At 36.4% G+C, this 23,663-nt stretch overlaps 1 protein-coding gene across 1 annotated transcript; it reads left to right on the forward strand.

Moving 5' to 3' along the window:
* Positions 1-17,265: 17,265 nt before the first annotated feature.
* On the forward strand, positions 17,266-21,111 carry LOC112734080 (uncharacterized). Its single transcript, XM_025783277.3, has 9 exons — positions 17,266-17,517; positions 17,616-17,738; positions 17,862-18,059; positions 18,479-18,557; positions 18,852-18,997; positions 19,417-19,530; positions 19,906-20,037; positions 20,530-20,643; positions 20,765-21,111. The coding sequence occupies exons 1-9, from the start codon at positions 17,464-17,466 to the stop codon at positions 20,810-20,812; spliced, it is 1,008 nt and encodes a 335-aa protein (XP_025639062.1). The 5' UTR covers positions 17,266-17,463; the 3' UTR covers positions 20,813-21,111.
* The last annotated feature ends 2,552 nt before the right edge of the window (positions 21,112-23,663 follow it).

A 23,663-nucleotide genomic window follows, 5' to 3' on the forward strand; every position in this document is an offset into this window, starting at 1 on the left:
AGTTTTGTATGTTCTGGACTAAATTATTATTGTTACTATGGGTTAATACTCAAATTCGTCCCTAAAAGATCATGCGATCTTTATTTTCGTCTCTGAATGATTTTTTAATCAAATTAATCCCTGAAAGATAAAATGTAAATCAAATTAGTCCTTCCGTTAGTTGGATAATGACGTGTCACGTCAAGTGCCACGTTGCACGATGACGTGTCACGCCACGTGACAGATCAGTGACACGTGGCACATGTCACTTGACATGTAAAAAAGTTTTTTATAGTTAAAACAGTCCTTGAAAGTCCAAACGTAAATCATTTTCATCCCTCAAATTTTAAAAATTAGTCAAACTAGTCCTTATATAATTTTTTTATAATATTAAATTTATAATATTTTTTTATACTACTAATTTTAATATTATTTTTTAAACCTTAATAAATAAAATTCTCTTTACATAAAATAATAAAAATAATTAAATTTTTATAAAGTTATTTTGTCATTTGTATTTTAAAATTTTACATTTTCAAATTGTAATTCTTTATGTGAATTTTTTTATTTAAATGACTTTATCAAATCATTGTTGATTATATATTTAAAATTTAATATTTTAAATTTTACTAAATAATATAGTAATTATTTTAAGTTTTTAATCTTTTAAATTTTTTTAAATTATAATTCTTATTATTGTTTAATTTATATAGTAAAACCCAGTAATTGAAAAACTAATTTATAGAATCACTTTTTGAATCTTAATATTCTAATATAATTTTTTAAATATTTCATTTAAAACAAAAGGAATTTTATTTTAATACGAAACATATATCTATTTATATAATGTACTGGTGTAGAGTAGTCTGTACTATGCATAGGTATAATGTTTTCTGTTTTATTTTATCTCATTGACTTGTGAAATTAAAAGAAAAATTATATAATCTATCTCAAACATATGAAACACACAAAAGTTTATTATGATCTTTGCACGTATTACGCTTAAGAAGCAATTTATTAATAATAATAATAATAATAATAATAATAATAAAAAAGTAACAAATTTTCAATATTTTGTAAAGTTTGAAATTGAAGCAAAATTTGTGGATCTTCTTGAATTTTGACTCTAAGTATCACTACCATTACATCCTATACGTAAATAATACCGTAATGAAAAAAAAAAAGATGTAGTAAAAAAAAAAATAGTGGTATAACTTTGTTTGAGTTAACATACATAAATTTTGATTTTGAACATATAACTTTGTTTAGGTTAATAAATACATACATTTTAATTTTGAGTATATATATATATTCCAGCAAAATGTAATAATGTAAGAAAAATATTTTAGAATAGAAAAGAATGAGAGCTTTTAAAAAGAATTAAAAGAGAGAGTTAATTTTATTGAAAAAATTTTTAAAAAGAAAAGATATAATTCCTAATGTTTTGTTTGTCAATTATATTTCTATTAAAATTAGTAGTATAAAAAATATTTTAAATTTAATATTATGAAAAAAATAAAAAAAAATTATATAAGGACTAGTTTAACTAATTTTTAAAATTTGAGAGATGAAAATGACTTACGTCTGAATTTTCAAAGACTATTTTGACTATAAAAAACTTTTTTACATGACAAGTGACACGTGACATGCCACGTATGCCTAGCCTGTCACGTGGCGTGACACGTTATCATCAAATTAATGGAATGACTAATTTAACTTACATTTTATTTTTCAAGGACTAATTTAATTAAAAAAATTATTCGGAGATGAAAATGAAGATGCTTGTCTTTCACGACGAATTTGAGTATTAACCCTTTTACTGTTCCATGAAGTGCATAACCATGGCATCATGCAATAGGTTTCGGTAGAGTTCAGTAGTTGCTATTGCTGCTGAGAGTTTTCCAACAAGTTGAGCCTTTTCTTCATCCCATTTTCTTCGTTCTCTTTGGTACCAATCTACTACTTCTTCCTCCCACTTTCTCAGTTCTTCTTTGTACAAATCCCATTTGCGCAACATTACCTCACTTTCACAACATTTCATGCATTCTTCTTTTCTATTGTTTCTCAAACACTCTGCCCTCACTTCTTCCTCTTCTTCTTTATTGACGTGAACAACGTCATCTTTGTCATTGTTGTCATTATTTTTCTCCTCTTCTTCTTGGCCTATGTCGTTGTCTTCATTGTATTCTTCTTCTCCTTTTTTACTTATTATGCCACCATATGCATATGCACCAAGATAGTTATCAGTGTAACCCTACCAACAATAATACACAGATAATTAATTTCAATCTCAGGCCATTAATTTGGTAACATATTTTACTCCAGTGCGGACCTATTATCAAATAATTGAAACCAGATTCCTTTTTTTTTTCTTGAATAATCAACCAAAAAGTTCTTCATGAGTGCAAACTTCAAATCCAAAAACAAGCTCCAGAAAAGAACTACTTTCATATGACTATTCTGATGTGTATGATTGAAACATAGTCACAAGTTATAAAATCGTAGAAGAAATTAGAAAACACAATTGAATAGCATGGTTCAGGTACTTACAAACTTGCAGACCCAACTGAGAGAATAAATAACCCGGTAGAGGTAGCTTGCCAAGTACACTCCACCAACGCAAAGAGACAATACCACAAAAAAAACCCAAGTGAGAAGAGTATAAAGTGGCCTCATGGGAACGAAAACAAGGCTAAGAAACAGCAAGAACCGCTCAACCAAGAAGAGGCTTCTCTCAATCCACAGCGGCGGATACGTCGTCGTGGAGTGTAGCCAGCGATACAAGTAGAATGCCGGTGTCATGGCAAAGGCCGTTGTCAGAGAAATCTGCCAGATGCTGGGGAAGGAAGAAGCATTGCAGGTGGCCGGAATAACGATGAGGGCGAAAAGCAGCGCTATGCGATCCAACAAGAAAGCATTAAATTCCGCCATTAACAACCTTTCTTCTTTTGTTGCCATTAATTATTGCCACTTAAATTCTTTCACAAAATTATATGAATGAGGAGAAACTACTGTTAGGGTCTATTTATTCATTATCTGATCTGAACAAGATAAGATAAATAGGGCTTTGGCTTTCTTGTATATCCTCGGCAATTCAGGATATAGACTGCATGCGCGCGTTTAAGTTAGATTTATTAGGTAAATTTAAAGAAGGAGGAGGGAAAAAAAAGGGGTTAAAATTCATGTTATATGACTTTATCTCTGTTTAGTTTGTATTTTTATTTTTATTTTTAGAATTTTATAAAAAAATAAGAAAAAGTAAAAAATTATTATTTTTACAATTTTTATTTTTTAAAATAGTTGTTTGTTGAATATATCTCAGACTTAATTTAGTAAAATTTAAAAAAAAAAGTACTTATATTTTTGAAAAGTATAAATTGTTCATTTGTATTTGTAAATAAAATATGTGCTTATAGCTTTTAAAAAATAAGAATATTTTTAAAAATTAATTTATACTTATCAAAAGAAAAAAATATAATATACTCTCATATATTAATTAATTTATAAATTTAATTCTTATATTTATATTTATTATAATATTTTAAATTTTAAAAATTATTTTATTAAATATATTATTGTTGCTTACACATATAAAAAATTATCTTTTAAAAATAAGCTTTTATAAATTACTTTTAAACAATAAAAATTTTATCAAGTTAGTGCTGTATGACTCCAGACTTAGGAAAATCAATATATCATAGCGCAGGGATAAATATTTGGTCAAGTAAAAAATCATCTGGTCCAATTCTACCTGTGTGACTGTGGTGGTATTATAAATAGGGCCACTCTGGTAAAAGAGGTTTAATTTTTTTTTTAAAAAGTATTCTTTTATAATTAAAATTTAACACATATAATTGATTAAATCATATTATTTTTATCAAAATTAAATTAGACAAATTAAATTAACTAAAAAATAATAAATTAAATTTTAAAATAGTCTAAATTAATATTATTTTTTATAAAAATGACTACAATACTCTTATTATAAAGAATAACTAAAATACTTTTATTATATATATTAATTATATATATTAATTTTAAAAATCTTAAATTCTAATTTTTTTCTCTGTTATCATAGGGTTAGGATTTAGAATTTTTAAAATTAATATATATATATATAGTAAAGTATCATTTTTGTCCCCAACGTTTGGAGTAAATCCTATTTGTGTCCCTAACGTTTAAATCATCTATTTGTATCCCTAACGTTTGTATAAGTGATTCAATGTTATCCTGCCGTCAATTACACATCATGAGCGCTTTAGTTTGAGTTTTAAAAATCTCTTCTTGAAGTTATAATACAAATGTCTGTGATAGAATCGATGATCTACTCCGAAAAATAACTCATCAAATGTTGAAACTAATTCCTACAACATTTACATAATTCACTTTTTTAGGGACATAATTGAATCTAAACACAAATAATGGGTATAATATTAAAATCGAACACATCCAAGTGAGACCTAATTGAGAATGAATACATCCAAGTGAGAATAATTGAAAAATATAATCTGATTTGTTAGTATAATTGATAGTAGGATAACATTGAATCACTTTTGTAAACGTTAAGGATACAAATAGGACGATTTAAACGTTAGGGACACAAATAGGACTTACCCCAAACGTTGGGGACAAAAACGATACTTTACTATATATATATATATATATATATATAATAGAAGTATTTTAGTCATTTTTTATCATAAAAATATTATAATCATTTTTTATAAATAGATATTAATTTATACCGGGTTAAAATTAAATTTATTAATTTTTTAGATAAATTAATTTATCCGATTTAATTTTAATAAAATAATACAGTTTAATTAATTATATGTGTTAAATTTTAACTTTTAAAAAATAACTTTAAAAGTAGACATTTTTAACATTTTTATCAAATGGCTTCTTTATAGATAAATAAAATCTTTTGACTTTTGAGATGTTTGTTAGCAAGTTTCGTCACTTCTAAAATATATTTAACGTTGATTAGAATTTGGTTCCACTAGATATATGATTCGTCTCTAGATACAATCCCATATAAATAGTCTCATTTTAAAAAGATTTGGTGCGTTCAACTAAATTCAGTTAAGAAACTCCTTAGTACTAAATAATTGATGGGAGTTGTAAAACACTAAAACATTCTACAGGAAATAACAATTATTTTAAAAAGATTCTCATTCAATTTTCGAAACCACCGTAGTCTAAACAAATGCATGCAAATTAGAACATAACAAATACCATATTGAAGGGGAAAAAACTCATACTGATGCATAAATTCGCAAAATAATAATGACAACTTAAAATTAATAAATAAATAAAATGTACTTTATTCGTTTGAATAACTTGAGCTAATTAAGTGGTTTTCCATAAATCAGCCATACCATCATGCAATAGGTTTCGATAGAGTTCAGCCGTTGCTATTGCTGCTGAGAGTTTCCCAACAAGTTGAGCCTTTTCTTCCTCCCACTTTCTTCGCTCTTCTTCTTGCTTTTTCTTTGTTTCAATAATCGTATCTACCATCATATCTCTCCACCATTTATCATTCATCACCATTCTTGCCTCATATTCACAACACTTGATACATTCTTCTTTCTTCATCATGTTGACCTCGTCCTCGTCTTTGTTAGTACCCATTTTTCTGTTGTCGCTCTTGTTATTTTCTTCTCCTCCTTCTTCTTCTCCTTCTTCTTCTCCTTCTCCTCCTTCTTCTTCTTCTCCTTCTCCTTCTTCTTCTTCTTCTTCTTCTTCTTCTTCATGGTCTCTTCCTATGCTGAGAGAGGAAAAGAAGAATTGCCACAAATTCTTCCTAATAACTTCTCCTTCGCTATTATTATATTCTACTATAAGAATTTTGCGAATTTCACGAATACAGTTTTCAGCGGTTCTTGACGCTATTTTCCCGATATTTTTGCCAAGACCTTTGCAAATTTCAAGAAATTTGATTTCATTGTAATCCTACCAAAAATATAGATAGTCATTTTAATTCAATTGATACATGGAACAAATCGTATTGAGTTTAAATCCTGGAAAGTTAAAACAAAACAAATCATCAAATTAAACAAATAAAATCATATATGATACTTACAAACATATTGATAATCCAAGTGAGAAGAGAAAGTTGGTCGAGGTAGAAGACGAAGTAGGCCCCAGCAACGCAGAGAGAAAACAGAGACAAGATGAAACTGTAAATAAAAAAGGGAGATCCCCTGGGAGCCGAAGCAAGGCTGAATAAGACCAACAGGCGCTCCAGCAAGAACAAGATTCTCTCGCTCCACGGCGACACAATAATCCTATAGGGGAACGGTAACAAGCAGAAAGCCGGTGTGGCAGCTAAGGCGGTGATGAGAGAAAGGTACCAGTAGTTGGGGGATGTACATGTGCTGACATCATCGCAAGTAGCCCTGCCAACCAGTATGGTGAGAAGCAGCGATATGCGATCAATCATGAAAACTTCGAACACAGCTTTTAACTTTTCTGCATCTGTCCAGTATTGGCCTCTTGCTCCCTTTGACATTTTTGCTTTGCTTAGCGTAGGATCAACTTTGCTTTTCTTCACCGATTAATGTGCAATATATATATCTACCTACTAGCTAGGGCTTCGCTTTCCTTTTGGTTTCTGTTTCTTACTTCGTTAAAACTAAAATTAAATATTTTACTAATTTAGATTCAGTTTAGAACATAATTAATTATAAAAATTAAAATAAGATTTTGCTAATAAATTTGATTGGTTCAAAGTTAAAGACTACTGTCTGCATTTATAATAATTTGTTAATTATATAAGTATTTGCTTAATGATATGTTAAAATTAATTCAACTATTGCTATTCAATTCTTCTTTCTAATATTTACTTGATGAAATCAATTAATAACATGGATATTTCTCTTTTAATAGTTTGGTCTTATTATAAACCAAAAATATATATGAAAATAAAAGAAAATGTATTAAAATAATAATGAACAGTTAAATAAGGTATTTGAGAAAATTAAACTTTTTAGAAAAAATAATGAAGAGTTAAATAGATAAATGAAAAATAATACAGTAATTCTAAGAATTTTTTATTTTAATAAATTAAATAAATATTTTATTTATTGAAATAAATAATTTTAAAATTTATTACGAAAATTTGTTATCTTTCCTTATCTTGTTTATAAGGTAAACAAGATAAATTTTAATATATTTTGCCGTAAACGAGATATGTGTATTTTTTTAATTTTCATATATCTCATTTTCACGGTTGTTCATACCCTGGTCCAATGCTAAGGCCCAGGATCCAAATAAAAGGGCCCAACCCAAAGGGGTTGAGCCTCACACTACACAAACCAGATGCCACAAAGTCGGTTATCTTCACGACTTGCTCTAAAGAAGTCGGTACGAGGATCAGCTGGCAGATAAACCCTCCCTCAAAAGGATAACTGCCCCTAGAATCTCTCTAACCACTTCCAAGAGCCGTATCTCAACCACCCTAAGATAAAGGAACGGTTATTCCCCTTAAAAAGTGGCACTACTTCAACGGTGGTTATTGGTTCACCACTATAAATACACTGACACCTCTCAGGTATCTCTAAGTTCCAATACTCTCTAGCCCTGCTCACACCCTTGCTGACTTAGGCATCGGAGTGTCTTTGCAGGTACCACCCCCATTCTTTCATACTCACAAGTCGGACGGAGGCCCCCAAGATGCAGACCTGCTCGAAGGCTTCCTTCCTCAGACGATTGGGCCAACCCCACGAGTCCAGCCCAACAATCTCCGGTTACCCATCGTAACATTGGCGCCATTGCCGGGGACCCGAGAGATCAACCAGTGATGGCGGACAGATCCCCTGAGGAGGGTCATGTGGAGACAGATTCCGAACAAGAGAATCTGGACACCGGAAATAATGACGTGGACCTAACCCTCCACCAGGGAACCAACGATCAACACAGAGAGGGTACCTCCGGAGTCAAAACTTCGAAGGTGAATTCCTCAGAAGGGTGCGATTCGGAGAAGGACGGACAGTCCCACGCAACTGAACTTATGGGATTAGTCCATGTCCACCAAAGTCGCTTGGAACAGCTAGAACAGGAACGGGAGCGACAAAGGGAGATAGAAAAGCACTTAAGAGAGGAGATGGATCGACGAAAAGAGTTAGAGAAGAAACTCTTAAAGTTAGAATCCTCCCTCAAAGGTCGGAACTCCCGTGACGACAGAGAAGAGTCGCCCCCAGGAGGGGAGGATCCTTTTAGTGAGGACATAATGAGGGCAAAAGTTCCAAGAAACTTTAAAAGCCCCGATATGGACCTCTATGACGGAACCACAGATCCGAAGCATCATTTAAGCAACTTTAAAAGTCGGATGTATCTGACTGATGCTTCTGATGCTACGATGCAAAGCTTTCCCGACAACCTTGTCGAAAGCGGCGATGAACTGGTTCGACAGCCTCCCCCCGAGGTCGGTCACCAGTTTTGAAGACCTCTCAAGGAAGTTCTTGATGAGGTTCTCTATCCAGAAAGACAAAGTAAAACATGCGCCAAGCCTCCTGGGATAAAGCAGGAGGTCGGAGAATCCTTACGAGCCTATATGAAAAAGTTCAACAAAGCATGTTTGGAAATCCAAGACCTGCCCACCGAGGCAGTCATAATGGGGTTAGTCAATGGGCTTAGAGAAGGTCCCTTCTCACAATCCATATCAAAAAGACACCCCACCTCCTTAAGTGATGTACAGAAAAGAGCTGAAAAGTACATCAACATGGAGGAGAATGCTAGGCTGAGAGATTTGAGTTGGCGACCTGGGCATCTCCCCTCAACAAAAGAGAGGGAGAGGGAACCCAAAAAGAAGGAAAAAATCGGTCTCGATAGACCAAGAAAATATCACTCTTATACTCCTCTAAAGGTTTCCATAGTGAATGTATACAGAGAGATTTGCAATACCGAAAGACTGCCTCCTCCCAGACCTATTAAAAATAAAAAAGGGGGGAGTCGCAGCGACTACTATGAGTACCATAAAATATATGGTCACTCGACAAATGACTGTTACGACCTTAAAAATGTGATAGAAAAGCTGGCTAGAGAAGGTCGGCTCGACAGATATCTCATAGAAAGGTCGGACGGTCATGGGAAGAGAAAGCGAGACGAAATGGATAGAAGAGACCCACCACCGCAGACCCCGGAGAGACATATCCATATGATCTCATGAGGATTCGCGGGAGGGGGACTCACCAAGTCCTCTCGCAAAAGACATCTCAAGCGAGTCTACCAGGTCGGAGGAGAGTCATCCGACCTTCCCACCATTTCATTGACAAGAGAAGATGGGCAAGGAATAATCCTTGGGCATGATGACCCAGTGGTAATTACTATGATCCTAGCCAATGCCCATCTCCATAGAACCCTAGTAGACCAAGGAAGCTCAGCAGACATCCTTTTCAAGCCCGTTTTTGACAAACTAGGGTTGGATGAGAAAGAATTAAGAGCCTACCCCGACACCTTGTACGGACTAGGCGACACGCCGATAAAACTACTGGGATTTTTGCCCCTCCACACCACTTTTGGAAAAGGGAAAAAATCCAAGACTCTGAGTGTAGACTTCATAGTCATCGACGTAGGGTCAGCATATAATGCTTTAATCGGCAGAGCTACCCTTAATCGACTCGGAGTGGTGGTATCCACTCCCCACCTTTGCATGAAATTCCCAACCTCAGCGGGAATAGCAACGGTGATGGGAGATCAGAAGCTGGCAAGAAAATGCTATAACGAAAGCCTGAACCTGACACCATAGAGCTCGGAGGTGCAAGGGCCCGAAAAGAGCTGCGACCACAGCCGGGAGGAAAAACTGAGGAAATACAAGTCGGCGAAGAGGAAGGAAAAAACACCAACATAGGAGCCAACCTAGGGGAAACCCTAAAGCAAAGGTTGACTAAACTCCTAAGAGACAATTCCGACCTCTTTGCCTGGAAAGCCTCTGACATGCCCGGAATAGCCCCTGAGCTCATGTCCCACAAACTCTCGGTATACCCAGGGTCCCGACCTGTGCAACAGAGAAGGCGTAAGCTTGGCCCAGAACGAGCTCTAGTAGTGGAAGAGCAAGTGCAGGCACTTCTAGAAGCCGGCTTCATCAGAGAAGTTAAATATCCAACATGGCTAGCCAATGTAGTGCTAGTCAAAAAGCAAAATGGCAAATGGAGAATGTGTGTCGACTACACCGACCTAAATAAGGCATGTCCTAAGGACCCTTATCCACTTCCAAGCATTGACACCCTTGTAGACTCTCGCTCGGGGTATCAATACTTGTCATTCATGGATGCCTACTCGGGATATAACCAAATCCCGATGCATGAGCCAGACCAGGAGAAGACATCATTCATCACGCCCAGAGCTAACTTCTGCTATGTGGTCATGCCATTTGGATTGAAAAATGCAGGGGCCACATATCAGAGGCTGATGAATAAGGTGTTCGCTCCCCACCTTGGGAGACTAATGGAAGTTTATGTAGACGACATGCTGGTAAAAACCGAAAAAGAGGCCGACCTCTTAGCAGACCTCTCGTAAGTATTTGACACCATAAGGTCACACGGGATGAGACTAAATCCTGCAAAGTGTACCTTCGCGGTGGAAGCTGGAAAATTTCTAGGGTTTATGCTGACGCAAAGAGGGATCGAAGCGAATCCCGATAAGTGTAGAGCTATCCTAGAAATGAAAAGCCCGACTTGCTTAAAAGAGGTCCAGCAGCTAAACGGCCGACTTGCAGCTCTCTCCAGATTCTTGGCAGGATCAGCACTAAAATCCCTTCCACTATTCTCCTTATTAAGAAAGGGATGTCAGTTCGAGTGGACTCCTGAATGCGAAGAGGCATTCCAGGAATTCAAAAGATTCTTGAGTCAACCGCCAATTTTGACCCGACCTATAGCTGGGGAAGACCTCGTCCTATACTTATCTGTAGCAGACAGGGCTGTCGCGTCAGTCCTGATAAGAGAAGATGAGGTCAGTCAGCACCCAGTATATTTCATCAGCAAAGTTCTACAAGGCCTTGAACTAAGGTACCACAAACTAGAGAAGTTTGCCTACTCCTTAGTAGTAGCCTCACGAAGGCTACGGCCTTACTTCCAAGCTCACACAATAAGAGTCCGCACGAACCAACCCATGAAGCAAATCCTCCAAAAGACGGATGTTGCAGGGAGAATGGTTCAATGGGCAATAGAGCTCTCCGAGTTCGACTTGAAGTACGAAACTCGGACAGCAATTAAAGCCCAATGCCTCACCGACTTCGTAGCAGAATACGCAGGAGATCAAGAGGAAAAACCAACGATATGGAAACTCTATGTAGATGGATCCTCGAATAAGACAGGGAGCGGTGCAGGCATAATATTAATGGACGAAAGGGGAACCCAAATAGAGGTTTCCCTCAAATTTGAATTCCCAGCCTCAAATAACCAGTCAGAATATGAAGCCTTAATTGCCGGGTTGAAGTTGGCAGAAGAAGTCGGTGCTACAAAAGTGATGGTATATAGCGACTCCCAAGTAGTGACCTCCCAGATAAGTGGAGAGTATCAGGCAAAAGACCCAAATATGAAGATGTACTTGGAAAAAACTCTGGAGCATCTTGGGCGCTTTGCGGAAACCGAGATCAAACATATAACTCGGAATCTAAATAGCAGAGCAGACGCCCTATCCAAGTTAGCAAGTACCAAGCCAGGAGGGAATAACAGAAGCCTGATCCAGGAAACTCTCCAGGAACCATCTGTGGTAAAAACGGCAGAAACGCAAGTGGTCCTTGAGGTAACCGGACTAAACCTCGGATGGATGAACCCCTTGGTCGAATACATGAAATTCGACATCCTCCCCAAAGAGGAAAAAGAGGCTAAGAGAATCCGGAGGGAAGCACAACACTACACTCTGGTGAAAAATATTCTCTACAGAAGAAGAATATCAACACCATTATTAAAGTGCGTACCGACCTCGAGAACCACCGAGGTATTAGAGGAGGTCCACAGCGGGATCTGCGGAAATCATCTCGGAGCCAGGTCGCTTGCCAAGAAAGTAATCCGAGCTGGATTCTATTGGCCGACCTTGCAGAAAGATGCCACAGAATTTGTGAAAAAATGTCAACCATGCCAAATGCATGCAAACTTCCACGTGGCTCCCCCCGAGGAACTCATCAGTATAACTTCTCCGTGGCCCTTCGCAAAATGGGGAATGGATTTGTTAGGTCCCTTTCCCCAAGCGCCAGGACAAGTTAAATACTTGATCGTGGGAATAGACTATTTCACAAAGTGGATAGAAGCAGAGCCATTGGCTACCATCACAGCCCAAAGAAGTCGGAGGTTCCTCTACAAGAATATCATCACAAGATATGGGATACCATATTCCATCACTACAGACAATGGAACCCAATTCACTGACTCTACCTTCAGAAGTCTGGTGGCCAGTATGAAGATTAAACACCAGTTCACCTCGGTGGAGCACCCGCAAGCAAATGGACAAGCCGAGGTAGCCAACAAAGTCATACTGGTAGGATTAAAGAAAAGGCTACAAGATGCAAAAGGAGCCTGGGCTGAGGAGCTCCCACAAGTGTTATGGGCTTACAGAACAACGCCCCAATCTGCCACTGGAGAAACGCCCTTCCGACTTGTCTATGGGATAGAAGCTATGATACCAGTAGAAATCAGCGAGCAAAGCCCAAGGGTGATTCTCCATGATGAAATCAGAAATATACAGGGGCACAAAGAGGAGCTAGAATTGCTCCCCGAAGTCCGAGAACAAGCCCAGATAAGAGAAGCAGCGCTGAAGCAAAGGATGGCTACCAGATACAACAAGAAAGTCATTCAAAGAAGTTTTGCACTAAGCGATCTGGTCTTAATAAAAAACGACATAGGAGTCAACAAGTCGGGGGAAGGAAAACTCGCTGCCAACTGGAAAGGACCCTACAAAGTCAGCGAGGTCTTAGGAAAAGGTTATTATAGGGTGACCGACCTAAGCGGCGCCGAGTTACCAAGATCGTGGCATGCTTGGAAAAGGTACTACAGTTAAAAGCGAACTCTACTCACTGATGTACTCTTTTCCCAACTTCACGATTTTTTCCCGAAAGTTAAAGGGTTTTTTCTGGAGAAGGGTTTTTAACGAGGCATCATAGTAGAGGCTAAGGGAAAATAGGCTGTCAAAAGCCCTTAGTAGCAGTAAGGTACCCCCCCCCCAAATAAATAAAGATCTTTTACAATATCTCTTATAAATTCCTTCTCGTTTATTTTTTTTCCTACAAAACGCGCCGACTTAAGCTCGACAAAACGTGAAATTCCCATGAACCGACCTAGATGGTCGTCAGGATAAAACGACGAGGTACAAGTCGGTGTAAAGAGATTATAAAAGTTGATCGTGAGAAACTCGGGGATATGCCGACTTATAAGTCGAAATACAAAACCGAGTAGAAAAGAAAACGCGTCGCAAAAATAACCTAAGTCATAGAAGCTCAAAACAAAGTTGAGTATAAAGAATAATCAAAAAGAGATCGAAAAACCTAGGAAAAAGCTTAAAAGCTGTCCTTAAAGCGAAGAGGAACCCAAAAGGACAGACAGCCAGGAAAAAGGTTTCCAAAACTAAAAAGATCAAAAAGAGGGTTTTTCAAAAAACTACAAACAGAAAAGCATGCACATGCAAAAGGTAACTAAAACCCTTATCCAAAAAGGGTATTTCTTTAAAACCCTTATCCAAAAAGGGTATTTCTTTAAAAACTAAAACCCTTGTCCAAAAAAGGGTATTTATAAATATTTTTTTGTTTACGGCCTTAAAAGGCCAGAGAAAATTGTTTAGTCACCACAACCACCAACAAACAAATATAAAAGAGTTTAAAAAAGGGGGACCCACAGGCCGGGCCCCCATATAGCCAATAAATTTATTTTTTCAGAGGAGTAGATGGATCACCACCAGAACTAGGAAGAATAGTCGGAGCAGCGTCAGGACCAGGGAGAGAGGCATCCATAGGAGACGGAGAGGAAGTCGGAGGAACCTTGGAAGAGCTCGGAGCATCCTTTGAGCGAGGAGGGGACTCAATAATCCTCTGCCCCCGAGTCTTCAAGTTGGACTCAGAAACAACTTGGGGGGCAGGAGGAGTCACTATAGCACCATCAATGACGACCTTGTCAGGATCTAAAGGAGAGAGATCCAAGCCAAGAGCAATGACTCCGACTTGCTCCTTAAAAATCCTCCAGGCCTCTTCAGATCCCTCGGCAATAGAGTCCTCCAACTCGGTGTAGGCAGTCCGAGCATTCAGCAGATCTTTTTTTACAACCACAAGGTCCTCAAAAAGGCTTGAATAACTCTCCTGCGCCTTCAGCCTTAAACTGACCTCCATGTTGCACTGGGCCTGCAACTTGCTCTCCCTCTCCTGGAGATCCTTCCTCTCCTCCTCTAGTTTGGCGACCTCCTCCTTCAACTTTTTCTCATGCTTTTGATATAAAAGAAGTCTCTCCTCCAACTCTTTAGCCCTCGAGGACGAACCAAGAGAGCTAAGAGGAGTCTTCTCGAAAATATCAAGAAATTTGGTGCACACCTCCGCCGCCCTGATACTCTCTTGAGCCATAATAGTGAGGTGGTTCCAGATAGAAACATCATCCAAGCCTATACGGGCATGAGGATAGATGTACTTCCGGATAAATTCAGGGGCATCCACCTTGGCTTCACCCTCGAAAGAAGAACTAGGCTCTAAAGCCTTGCGCTTCTTCCTTTCAGGCTCAGGGGAGGATCGGGGGGGAGGGGACGGCTGAGAAGGAGCAGAAGAAGAGATAACAATAGGTTCAGAAGGAGTCCCCAAATTTCGAGGAGGAGGAGGGGGAGGGATAGCTGACCTGACACCACCAGTCCTGGCCCGGGACCTTGCCCTAGCCTCCTGGACCCTCTGGTAAGACTCATTCGAATTCCTCCTCGCCATCTCTGTAAAAACAAGTAGTAGCCAAGAGGTCAGACAAGTCGGAAAAAGACAGTCAGACAAGTCGAAAATCTAAGAAAACAAATAAAAGCTACTTAATTGTGTTTGGAAAAAGGTCGGAGACCCTTGGAGAAATTTTTTAGTATCCAGATATGGGGCTTCCACTTTGAAAAAATAATTTTTGAAGTCATGAAAAGATTCATCAAAAAGGGTGAAGACCCTCCGACCTTGTATAGCCCGGAAGGACACCCATTGTTGTTTATTATTTTGCCCACTAAAGGGCTTAGTCATATGGAAGAGAAAAAAGAAAATCCTCAAGGAAGTCGGAAAGTCTAAAGCATGGCTGACAAATTGATAAATTTTCAAAAACCCCAGGAATTGGGATGAAGTTGGGTAGGTGCAACACGGCAGTGGCGTAAAATATCCATCTCAAAGTCAGAAAAAGGAAGGAAAACGCCCAGGCGGGTAAGCATGCTCTCATACATAAAAAAGAAATGAGGGACTGCCTCCGAAGCCCTCCCAAAGCAGACCCGGTCTTCTGGACCCGGGGCAAGTAGTTCATACTTCGGCTCATCCTCATCAGAGGTGCAGAGCCGGTGGCGAGTGCGAAGATCAGTAAGAAAATCAGTGTCAACCAAAGGTTCCTCCCCCAGGACCGTAACATCGACCCACTGAGCAAGACTTTCAATAGAAGACATTTTATTTCTTTTAAAAAGGGTTTTGGTAAAACCTACAAAGGAAAAAGAAAAGAAAATAAAAAAACATGGTCTCTAAGGGGAAGTACGGAATCAAACAGAAACCTACGAATCAACCTATCCATCTGCAAAATAAAAGCATGCAAACAGTAAGCATGTTGCAAAAGGAGAAGAAGAAAAATCTAACTTTTATCTGAAAAAGGTTGGAGGAAATGAAAGCCTTCAAACGCAAGAATGCTTCACGAACAGGTGGAGAGGAAATTTGAAAAATCGCAGAAACGAAACAATGAAAGAGAGGGAAAGTATTTATAAACACGTTAGGGGCATAATGGTAAAAACGGGCAGTCATTAATGGGTGCACCGTTACCAAGGTAATCAATACCTACGCGAACCTTTAACAGACGCGACGTTTGATTAGGCGTAACTGTGAAAAATCAAAAGTCATGAAAGTCACGTCGGTTCCAAACAAACACGTCGGTTCCCTCCCAAGTCGGCTACATCCCCGAGTAGAATACTCGAACCCAAAATCTTAAAAGAAATTGGGCTCGAGTAGGGGCACTGTTCATACCCTGGCCCAATGCTAAGGCCCAGGATCCAAATAAAAGGGCCCAACCCAAAGGGGTTGAGCCTCACACTACACAAACCAGATGCCACGAAGTCGGTTATCTTCACGACTTGCTCTAAAGAAGTCGGTACGAGGATCAGCTGACAGATAAACCCTCCCTCAAGAGGATAACTGCCCCTAGAATCTCTCTAACCACTTCCAAGAGCCGTATCTCAACCACCCTAAGATAAAGGGACGGTTATTCCCCTTAAAAAGTGGCACTACTTCAACGGTGGTTATTGGTTTACCACTATAAATACACTGACACGTCTCAGGTATCTCTAAGTTCCAATACTCTCTAGCCCTGCTCACACCCTTGCTGACTTAGGCATCGGAGTGTCTTTGCAGGTACCACCCCCATTCGTTCATACTCACAAGTCGGACGGAGGCCCCCAAGACGCAGACCCGCTCGAAGGCTTCCTTCCTCAGACGATTGGGCCACCTCACGAGTCCAGCCCAACAATCTCCGGTTACCCATCGTAACAACGGTAAATATAAAAAAAATATTTTTTTAAAATAATAATAAATATTAATAATTTAAATTGGACCAAACTCTCAAAAATAAAACATTTTAAATAATGGAAAAGATGAACGGTTTTATACAATAGAAAATATGGATGATTTTAAAAATAGAACATTATTAACATTTAACACGTTTATTATTGTCCACTGTTAATTACCTTTTTTTTTTGTTTTCCACGATATTTCCCAATCTCACACTTGTTTAAGCGAACTAGTAAATTAACCACTATTTTTAAAACCGCTCATCTTTCTTATTATATAAAACCGTCTATCTTCTCTGTTATTTGAAATATTCTATTTTTAAGGATTTTGGTCAAATTTAAATTATTAATAATTATTATTTTTAAAGATATATAGAAATTAAAAAAATATTGTAAATGAAGTACATTAAAAATTATCTCATTTAAAACAATTATCTCATTTAAAGTTTTAAACGAGATAAAGATAGATAACGTATTTTCGTAATAAATTTTAAAATTATTTATTTCAATAAATAAAATATTTATTTAATTTATTAAAATAAAAAATTCTAATTCCACTCAAATTAAAAAAATTCGAAAAGAGAAAGAATAATTTATGTTATCATTTTTTAAAAGAAAAAAAAAAAGCAATAGATTCTCACTTTCCACTTTTATTTGAAGCAGAAAAAGTCTACGAGAGGAGAACGGCGTCGTATCCAGAAAGTTCTAAAAGGGTGGTGGCAGTAGCACCAAGAGCCGCCGCAATCAGCTTTGTGGAGTACAGCAGAGTCAGAGTGTGACAAGAGAACAAGAAGAATGCCGACGGAGCTGGAAGAACTCGTCTCCTTCCTATCTTCTCCATCGCCGCAAGTAAAATCCCTAGCTTCATTCTTTCCAAAGTCGTTTATGCTCATTTTTATGTCGTATAATCGAATAATCCTCCGTCGTCGTTTCGCTGCTCTTCTTAGTTAACAAAGGCCGCCGTCGACATAGTTCGGGGACTAACCGGTTCTGATGAAGGGATGCACTCACTCGCAAGATACGCAAACACCGTCTTGCCTTCCCTGTCACGACTCCTAAACGCTCCCAAGGTCACTGATACAAGCATGTCGTTTTTGCTTTTTTTTTTTTTTTTTGTGCAAACGGCAATAGTTGCGTTCACTCGAGTTGAGGTTTTGATGCGGTTACCCGGTGTTTGTGTGTCTCGTTTTCAGGAGGTTTCGGAACCCGCGGCTGAAGCTCTGGTGAATCTATCGCAAGATTCGAATCTTGCGGCGGACATGGTGCGGAGTGGAATGGTCAAAACTGCTATGGAGGTTTTGTACAAGCCAGAATCGAGTATCTCTCGTTTGCTTGTGATGCTTTTGGTGAATCTTACTCAACTTGATGCTGGTTCTGCTTCCTTGCTTCAGGTATTGTTATTTTTTTAGAGAAAGAATTTGATTGCAAAATTTTATTGAATGCAGGATAAGTTAATATAAAACGAGCATATCTGTCATTGTGTCTGCACCAAGCATATGTTCCGGTCATTCTCATTTGTAACTTCTAAGGGTGACTTGAATCCGGTTAACCTAGAAAAATACTGGTTAATTGAAATTTGAGAGGAACAAAATTGAGGATAGTGTTATATTACATGTAAGTATGTATTGAGAAATTGAGTATTATATGATTGCAAAAGCAGAGGTGTTCTAGTTTGACGACATTAACAAATTTACAGAGTGTAGGTGTCATGTTATTTGTTATATATGTTGGGGAAAGAGAAACTGCATTTTCTTTTCCTCTTGCTTGTTTTGTAGACTCGTGAATTGATTATTCTCCCCTGGTCTGTCAGATTGAAGATGACAAGGTACATGGCTTGTATGTTATGAAGCTAGTGAGATCATTTTGTAGAACGACACATGAAAATCATGGTGCGTCCTTCTGGTTATTGCACGTTCTACGTATAAAACGTTTGAGGCAATATTAATTAATGCAATGACTTGATCAGGCAATTGTTCTAGAAGTATTTCTTTGTGGATTTTCTTTTGATATAAATAAATAACAATGACTCAATAGAAACATATAATTGGCTGTCCAACAGTTTGACAGTACTAGAAAACTTGGCCTTTTTATTTTCGTAGATTTTTATGCCTTTCATATGATCCTTTAGAACATTCACCAAGTATCATATTCATTGAGTGTAAGTTTCCCTCAACATTTGCCAGACGATCCTTTTGAACATGTTGCTTCAATACTTGTCAACATCTCAAAGCAGCAGGCAGGAAGGCAGCTTCTCCTTGACCCAAAACGGGGACTCTTGAAGCAGATAATCAGACAATTTGATTCAAACAGCTCATTGAGAAAGAAAGGGGTATGGATAATAATGGCACCATGAATGTTTTCTGTTTCCCTGCCTTAGGCGATGTTAGCATTGTGTCTTTTTAATTCTATTGTGGGTAATGACATGTTATATGATATTCAAAAAATTTCAATATAAGTTTTGAACTTGGACCTGCCATAACTAACAACGTTTTGTGTCCTTAAGACAGTATTCTTTAGACTGAGTATATTATGTGTAAAGGATTCTTGTTTTGTTTGTGTTGAATTTGCTTATTGGACTTGTGAGTTAAGGTTTCCAGGTAAAGGAAGCAACTTTTTGGCCTTTACTTTTAAATTTATATTAAAAAAAAAAAATAGAAGCCAAGATGAGCAGCACTTTTATAGTCAAGTTTAGAGCTGTAGCTTTGCTCAGTCAGTAACACATTTGGTACAACGTTTGATTTCCTGTAGGTCTCTGGAACAATACGCAATTGTTGCTTTGAAGCTGAGAATCAACTACAAAATTTGCTTCTGGTATCGGAGTTTCTTTGGCCAGCATTACTTCTTCCAGTAGCTGGCAACAAGGTTACATGCTTTCTACCTTTTATGTTGTCAAAGTATTATTATATTCCTCTGCTTATTTAGGAGTAGCACTCCTTCCACCACCTCCAAAATTGTTTTAACTGCACAATGCTATGAACTAAGCCATTTCCTTTCTCAATATGGCAGTAATTTGAATTCTCATGTATATCTGTAGTTCACTGTACACTGTACAGCATGAGTAGCATGTCTGTTGTCTGACCTCGTTGTGATTTGTGAATGGCATACGTGTGCTGAATGTTAAAATGAATTGTTTATTTTTTTATCTTGGGACTTATAGCAATCAGATTATGCACCATCATTTATTAGAACCCATTTTTTTTTCATGACTCTTGCATTGATAGAGTAGTTTTTATGTAGATCTACAATGAGGAAGATCGATCAAAAATGCCACTTGAACTTGGGACTGCTCTCTCGATTGAACGTGAGCCAGTTACTGATCCGGAAATTCGTACTCAAGCTTTGGAAGCCATATACTTGATCTCATTGCAGGTATATATATATATATGGAAAATTTTCTTCCATTTTTTCTCCATATGTTCTATGTTTGTTTCCATTTTCCAAGTCTATCCAAGAAAATTATTGTCATCAAAACAGTGAAACTTTGTGGGGGAAGTTGGCAGAAAAGAGTAACTTCATCATTGTTTGCTAATATGAAGCAGCAATGTGGAAAATAAACAATTTTTTTTAATTATATATATATATATATATATATATATATATATATATATATACAAACTACTTTTAGTTACTATAAGAACTTATCATGGGTTGGGATGGGATGGGTGTTTTAGATGTTACATTTTCTTAGAGAAATGAATACTATTGTTTGGCTTGAGTATAACCTAACACCTATTTTCTATAATGATTTAGTTACACATTGAGTGTTAGTTCCCAAACACGGTTGTTAGAATAGTATGATTCGCCATTCTAGATATATTGCTTTCCTAGACATGTCGGAATTATGTTGTCATTGTTTTGCAGGATGCAGGCCGAAGAGCCTTTTGGTCTGTTAATGGACCTAGAATAGTACAAGTAGGTTATGAAGACGAGGAAGATCCGAAAGTGATGGAAGCATATGAGCAACTGGGTTCCTTGGTAAAACACCATATTCATCCTTATTGTCTTCTTGAACCTCTACTCCATCTTCTACTATAAGTTTTTAACTTCAATTTCAATTGTCAGAATATCTTAATGTTTGTTTCTGTTTATTGTTCAGTTGATTCACAGCAGTGGAGAAGAAACATCTGGTGAGACCACAAAGTAGTTACTCCATATACAATTATTCATTCAGTTGACACCAGAACTTCTCCGTGAGAAACATGCACTAGTTATCAAGGTCATGCCAAGTCAGAGTTAATCATTTCATTGTTAGAATTACCTCTCCCAAAAATGTAAAATCATCTGATTTATATTTACTGATTGAAATAAAAAAAATAGAGAAACCCCCGCCCCGGGGGTTTCAAAGATGAGAAATTTTTTGGTAGTTCAGAATTTTAGTCTAGTCACTCTAGACTTCATGTTAGTATATATTTATGCTAGTTGAGTTCGACGGTTCTTTATAAACTTGATTTATAGATTAAGTTGACTTATTTCCAAGAGAAAAAAGTTCATTTTAAAAAAGGGGTTTATTTTGATATAAAAATTTATACTATCATCTAGTCATATAAGTTTTTTTTCCCTTGTGTGACCTAGTTAAATTTTGTTTACACTGATAAATTTATTAAAGTTGAATCTTTGAGATAATAATAATAAGCTTGACCGTGAACGAAATTTACATTCATATTGTCCAAGTTAATATAAATATGACGAGGAATATAAAATGTTTTATAATGGACAATCAATTTAACCCAACTTTTCTATTAACATTTTACAGCATATAATATTATGGTGATTGATATAATAGTTTTCTAAAAGGAACATTACAACCAAGAAATGCATCAACATAACTGTTTAAAACTATAAGGAACGAGTAGAATGTATCAGGTTGTAGATTTAAATTTCATCATCTTATGTCAAAATATAAAAAACAAAAATAATAAAAATGTTAAAAGGACAGATAATAATGATTTTTTATTTAAATTAATTAAATATTTTATTTATGGGAATATCACATTTCGGATATTGAATTTCTGCGCTAATTAATGCCAGATCTCAAATGATATATCACAGATAAATAATGTGCATTTTTTTAACAAATTTTGGGTGCACCTAAGATATAATAAAAAACAACTCGGGTGATGTGGTTGAAGAATTTCTCTACCTCAGCACTCGAGATAAGCACGATTGCACCTATATATAGGGTGCAATAGAGATGTCGGTTGACATTTGAAAATTTTTTGGAAAGTTGGAGAGGATAGTTAACTACGGTAGCACTTGTTTTGAGGTATTGAGACAGAGATTAAGAGATTGAGATTCAGTATTATGTTTATTAGTTTAGAGATTGGTATTTAAATTTTTATTTCTGTTTCTAAATTTTCAGTATTTCAATACCTCCAAAAAATAGAGACACATAGAACTAATGTAGTATTTGTTTAGTGGGTGTGTCCACCAAATTTTGAGACACGGTGACACACTCACACCCATATTTCATGTTTGGTTTTCAAATACATTTAGGCTCCGTTTGGTTAATGTCCATGTCCATCAGAGACATGGACACGGTGGTACGTATACACCGTTTGTTTGCTGAGACATAAAATTTTAAAAGACACGGTTATACACAGATGCACATAAAAGACATGTATTTAGTGTATCTTTTTCAAGCTGTGACACTAAGACACAACCCATGAGACACAGATTTTTTCAATTCTATCCCTGATTATTTTTTAAAATTCTAATCATTGTCCTTTATCTTTAACACTTGAGTTGTTTTAGTTTGGGGATAAAATGAACTTTTGAATTAAATACATGTGTCTTGTGTATTATCACCAAACATGTTATAAAATTTGTGTATCTTTGTGTTCATGTGTATTTGTGTCTTTGTGTCTATGTCTCTATTTTTTTGAGACAACAACCAAACACTGCCTAAAATAAGCAAAGACACGGTAGTACACATTGGTATACAAATACATAAAATTTGTGTACTGCTATTTTATTGAGACACTAAGACACAAAAGTTAAGACATAAGTTTTTCCACTTTTATCCTTATTAGTAGTGACTGTGGTGATTTTTTTTGGAGAAATAAGGATAATATTGATATTTACAATTTATGTTATGTCTTGTGCATAGTTACCAAACAAAGTAAAAATTTTGTGTCTCTTATGTATATGTCTTTAATATTTGTGTATTTGTGTCTATGTCTTTACCCATACATAAACCAAACACAGCCTAAAATTTTTAGAGATGGAGACTGAAATTTTAATAACATTTTATACCTAAAATACCCCCATTTCAATTAATTAATTCCAATTTTACTCTTTGTGCAAATTAAATTAGAATTTCATTCTTATTTCAATTTTTATCTTTCATTTTGCATCAAGCAGAATACTGATATTTATTTCAATTTCTATCTCTTAGTCTCTGTCTCTCAATTTCAGTCTTTTTGTCTCTATCTCTCCACCAAACACTATCTTAATGTTGGAGGAAAATATTTTTTTTTTAATTACAATTAAAACGGAACACATAATATATTTTAGTTGTCCAATTATAATATATAATAAATAGATTATATATTATGCCACCCATCTAAATCAATAATCCAAAACCCTCCATTAATAGCAAGTATACCCTAGGGCAAGTATATGTGGTTAGAATTTTAAACAGGGGAAAAAGGTCCCATTCATCTTCTAATAAGTAATAACAATGGAACAAATATACCTTGATTATTATTTTCTTGGCCCATACTAAAATAAAGATATTATGAATACACAGTATAATATTAATATACGACCCCGCACATTTAATTTCTTGCCGGTATTTCCAAGTTCTTAATAGTTCAGAGGCCAATGTAGCACCACGAAAGGCTTCCAGAGCCAAATCATCAGAGAGAGCTTAAATAATTATTGCCATAATGTCCTTCGGTCAAATATTCAATAATAATACACAAAACATTATACTAATTTTAACACCATCAACCAATCTTAGCCTCCCAATGTGTACTCCAAATCTGGTACATATC

This window comes from Arachis hypogaea, chromosome 3 (assembly GCF_003086295.3).
Source record: "Arachis hypogaea cultivar Tifrunner chromosome 3, arahy.Tifrunner.gnm2.J5K5, whole genome shotgun sequence".
NCBI classification, from domain to species: Eukaryota; Viridiplantae; Streptophyta; class Magnoliopsida; order Fabales; family Fabaceae; genus Arachis; species Arachis hypogaea.

Excerpts from the sequence above, each read along its gene's own strand:
- LOC112734080 (XM_025783277.3), top strand. The coding sequence starts at position 17,464 with ATGCCGACGGAGCTGGAAGAACTCGTCTCCTTCCTATCTTCTCCATCG. Across the intron at positions 18,558-18,851 it reads AACGACACATGAAAATCATG|ACGATCCTTTTGAACATGTT; the intron begins GTGCGTCCTTCT and ends AACATTTGCCAG. Across the intron at positions 18,998-19,416 it reads GCTCATTGAGAAAGAAAGGG|GTCTCTGGAACAATACGCAA; the intron begins GTATGGATAATA and ends GATTTCCTGTAG.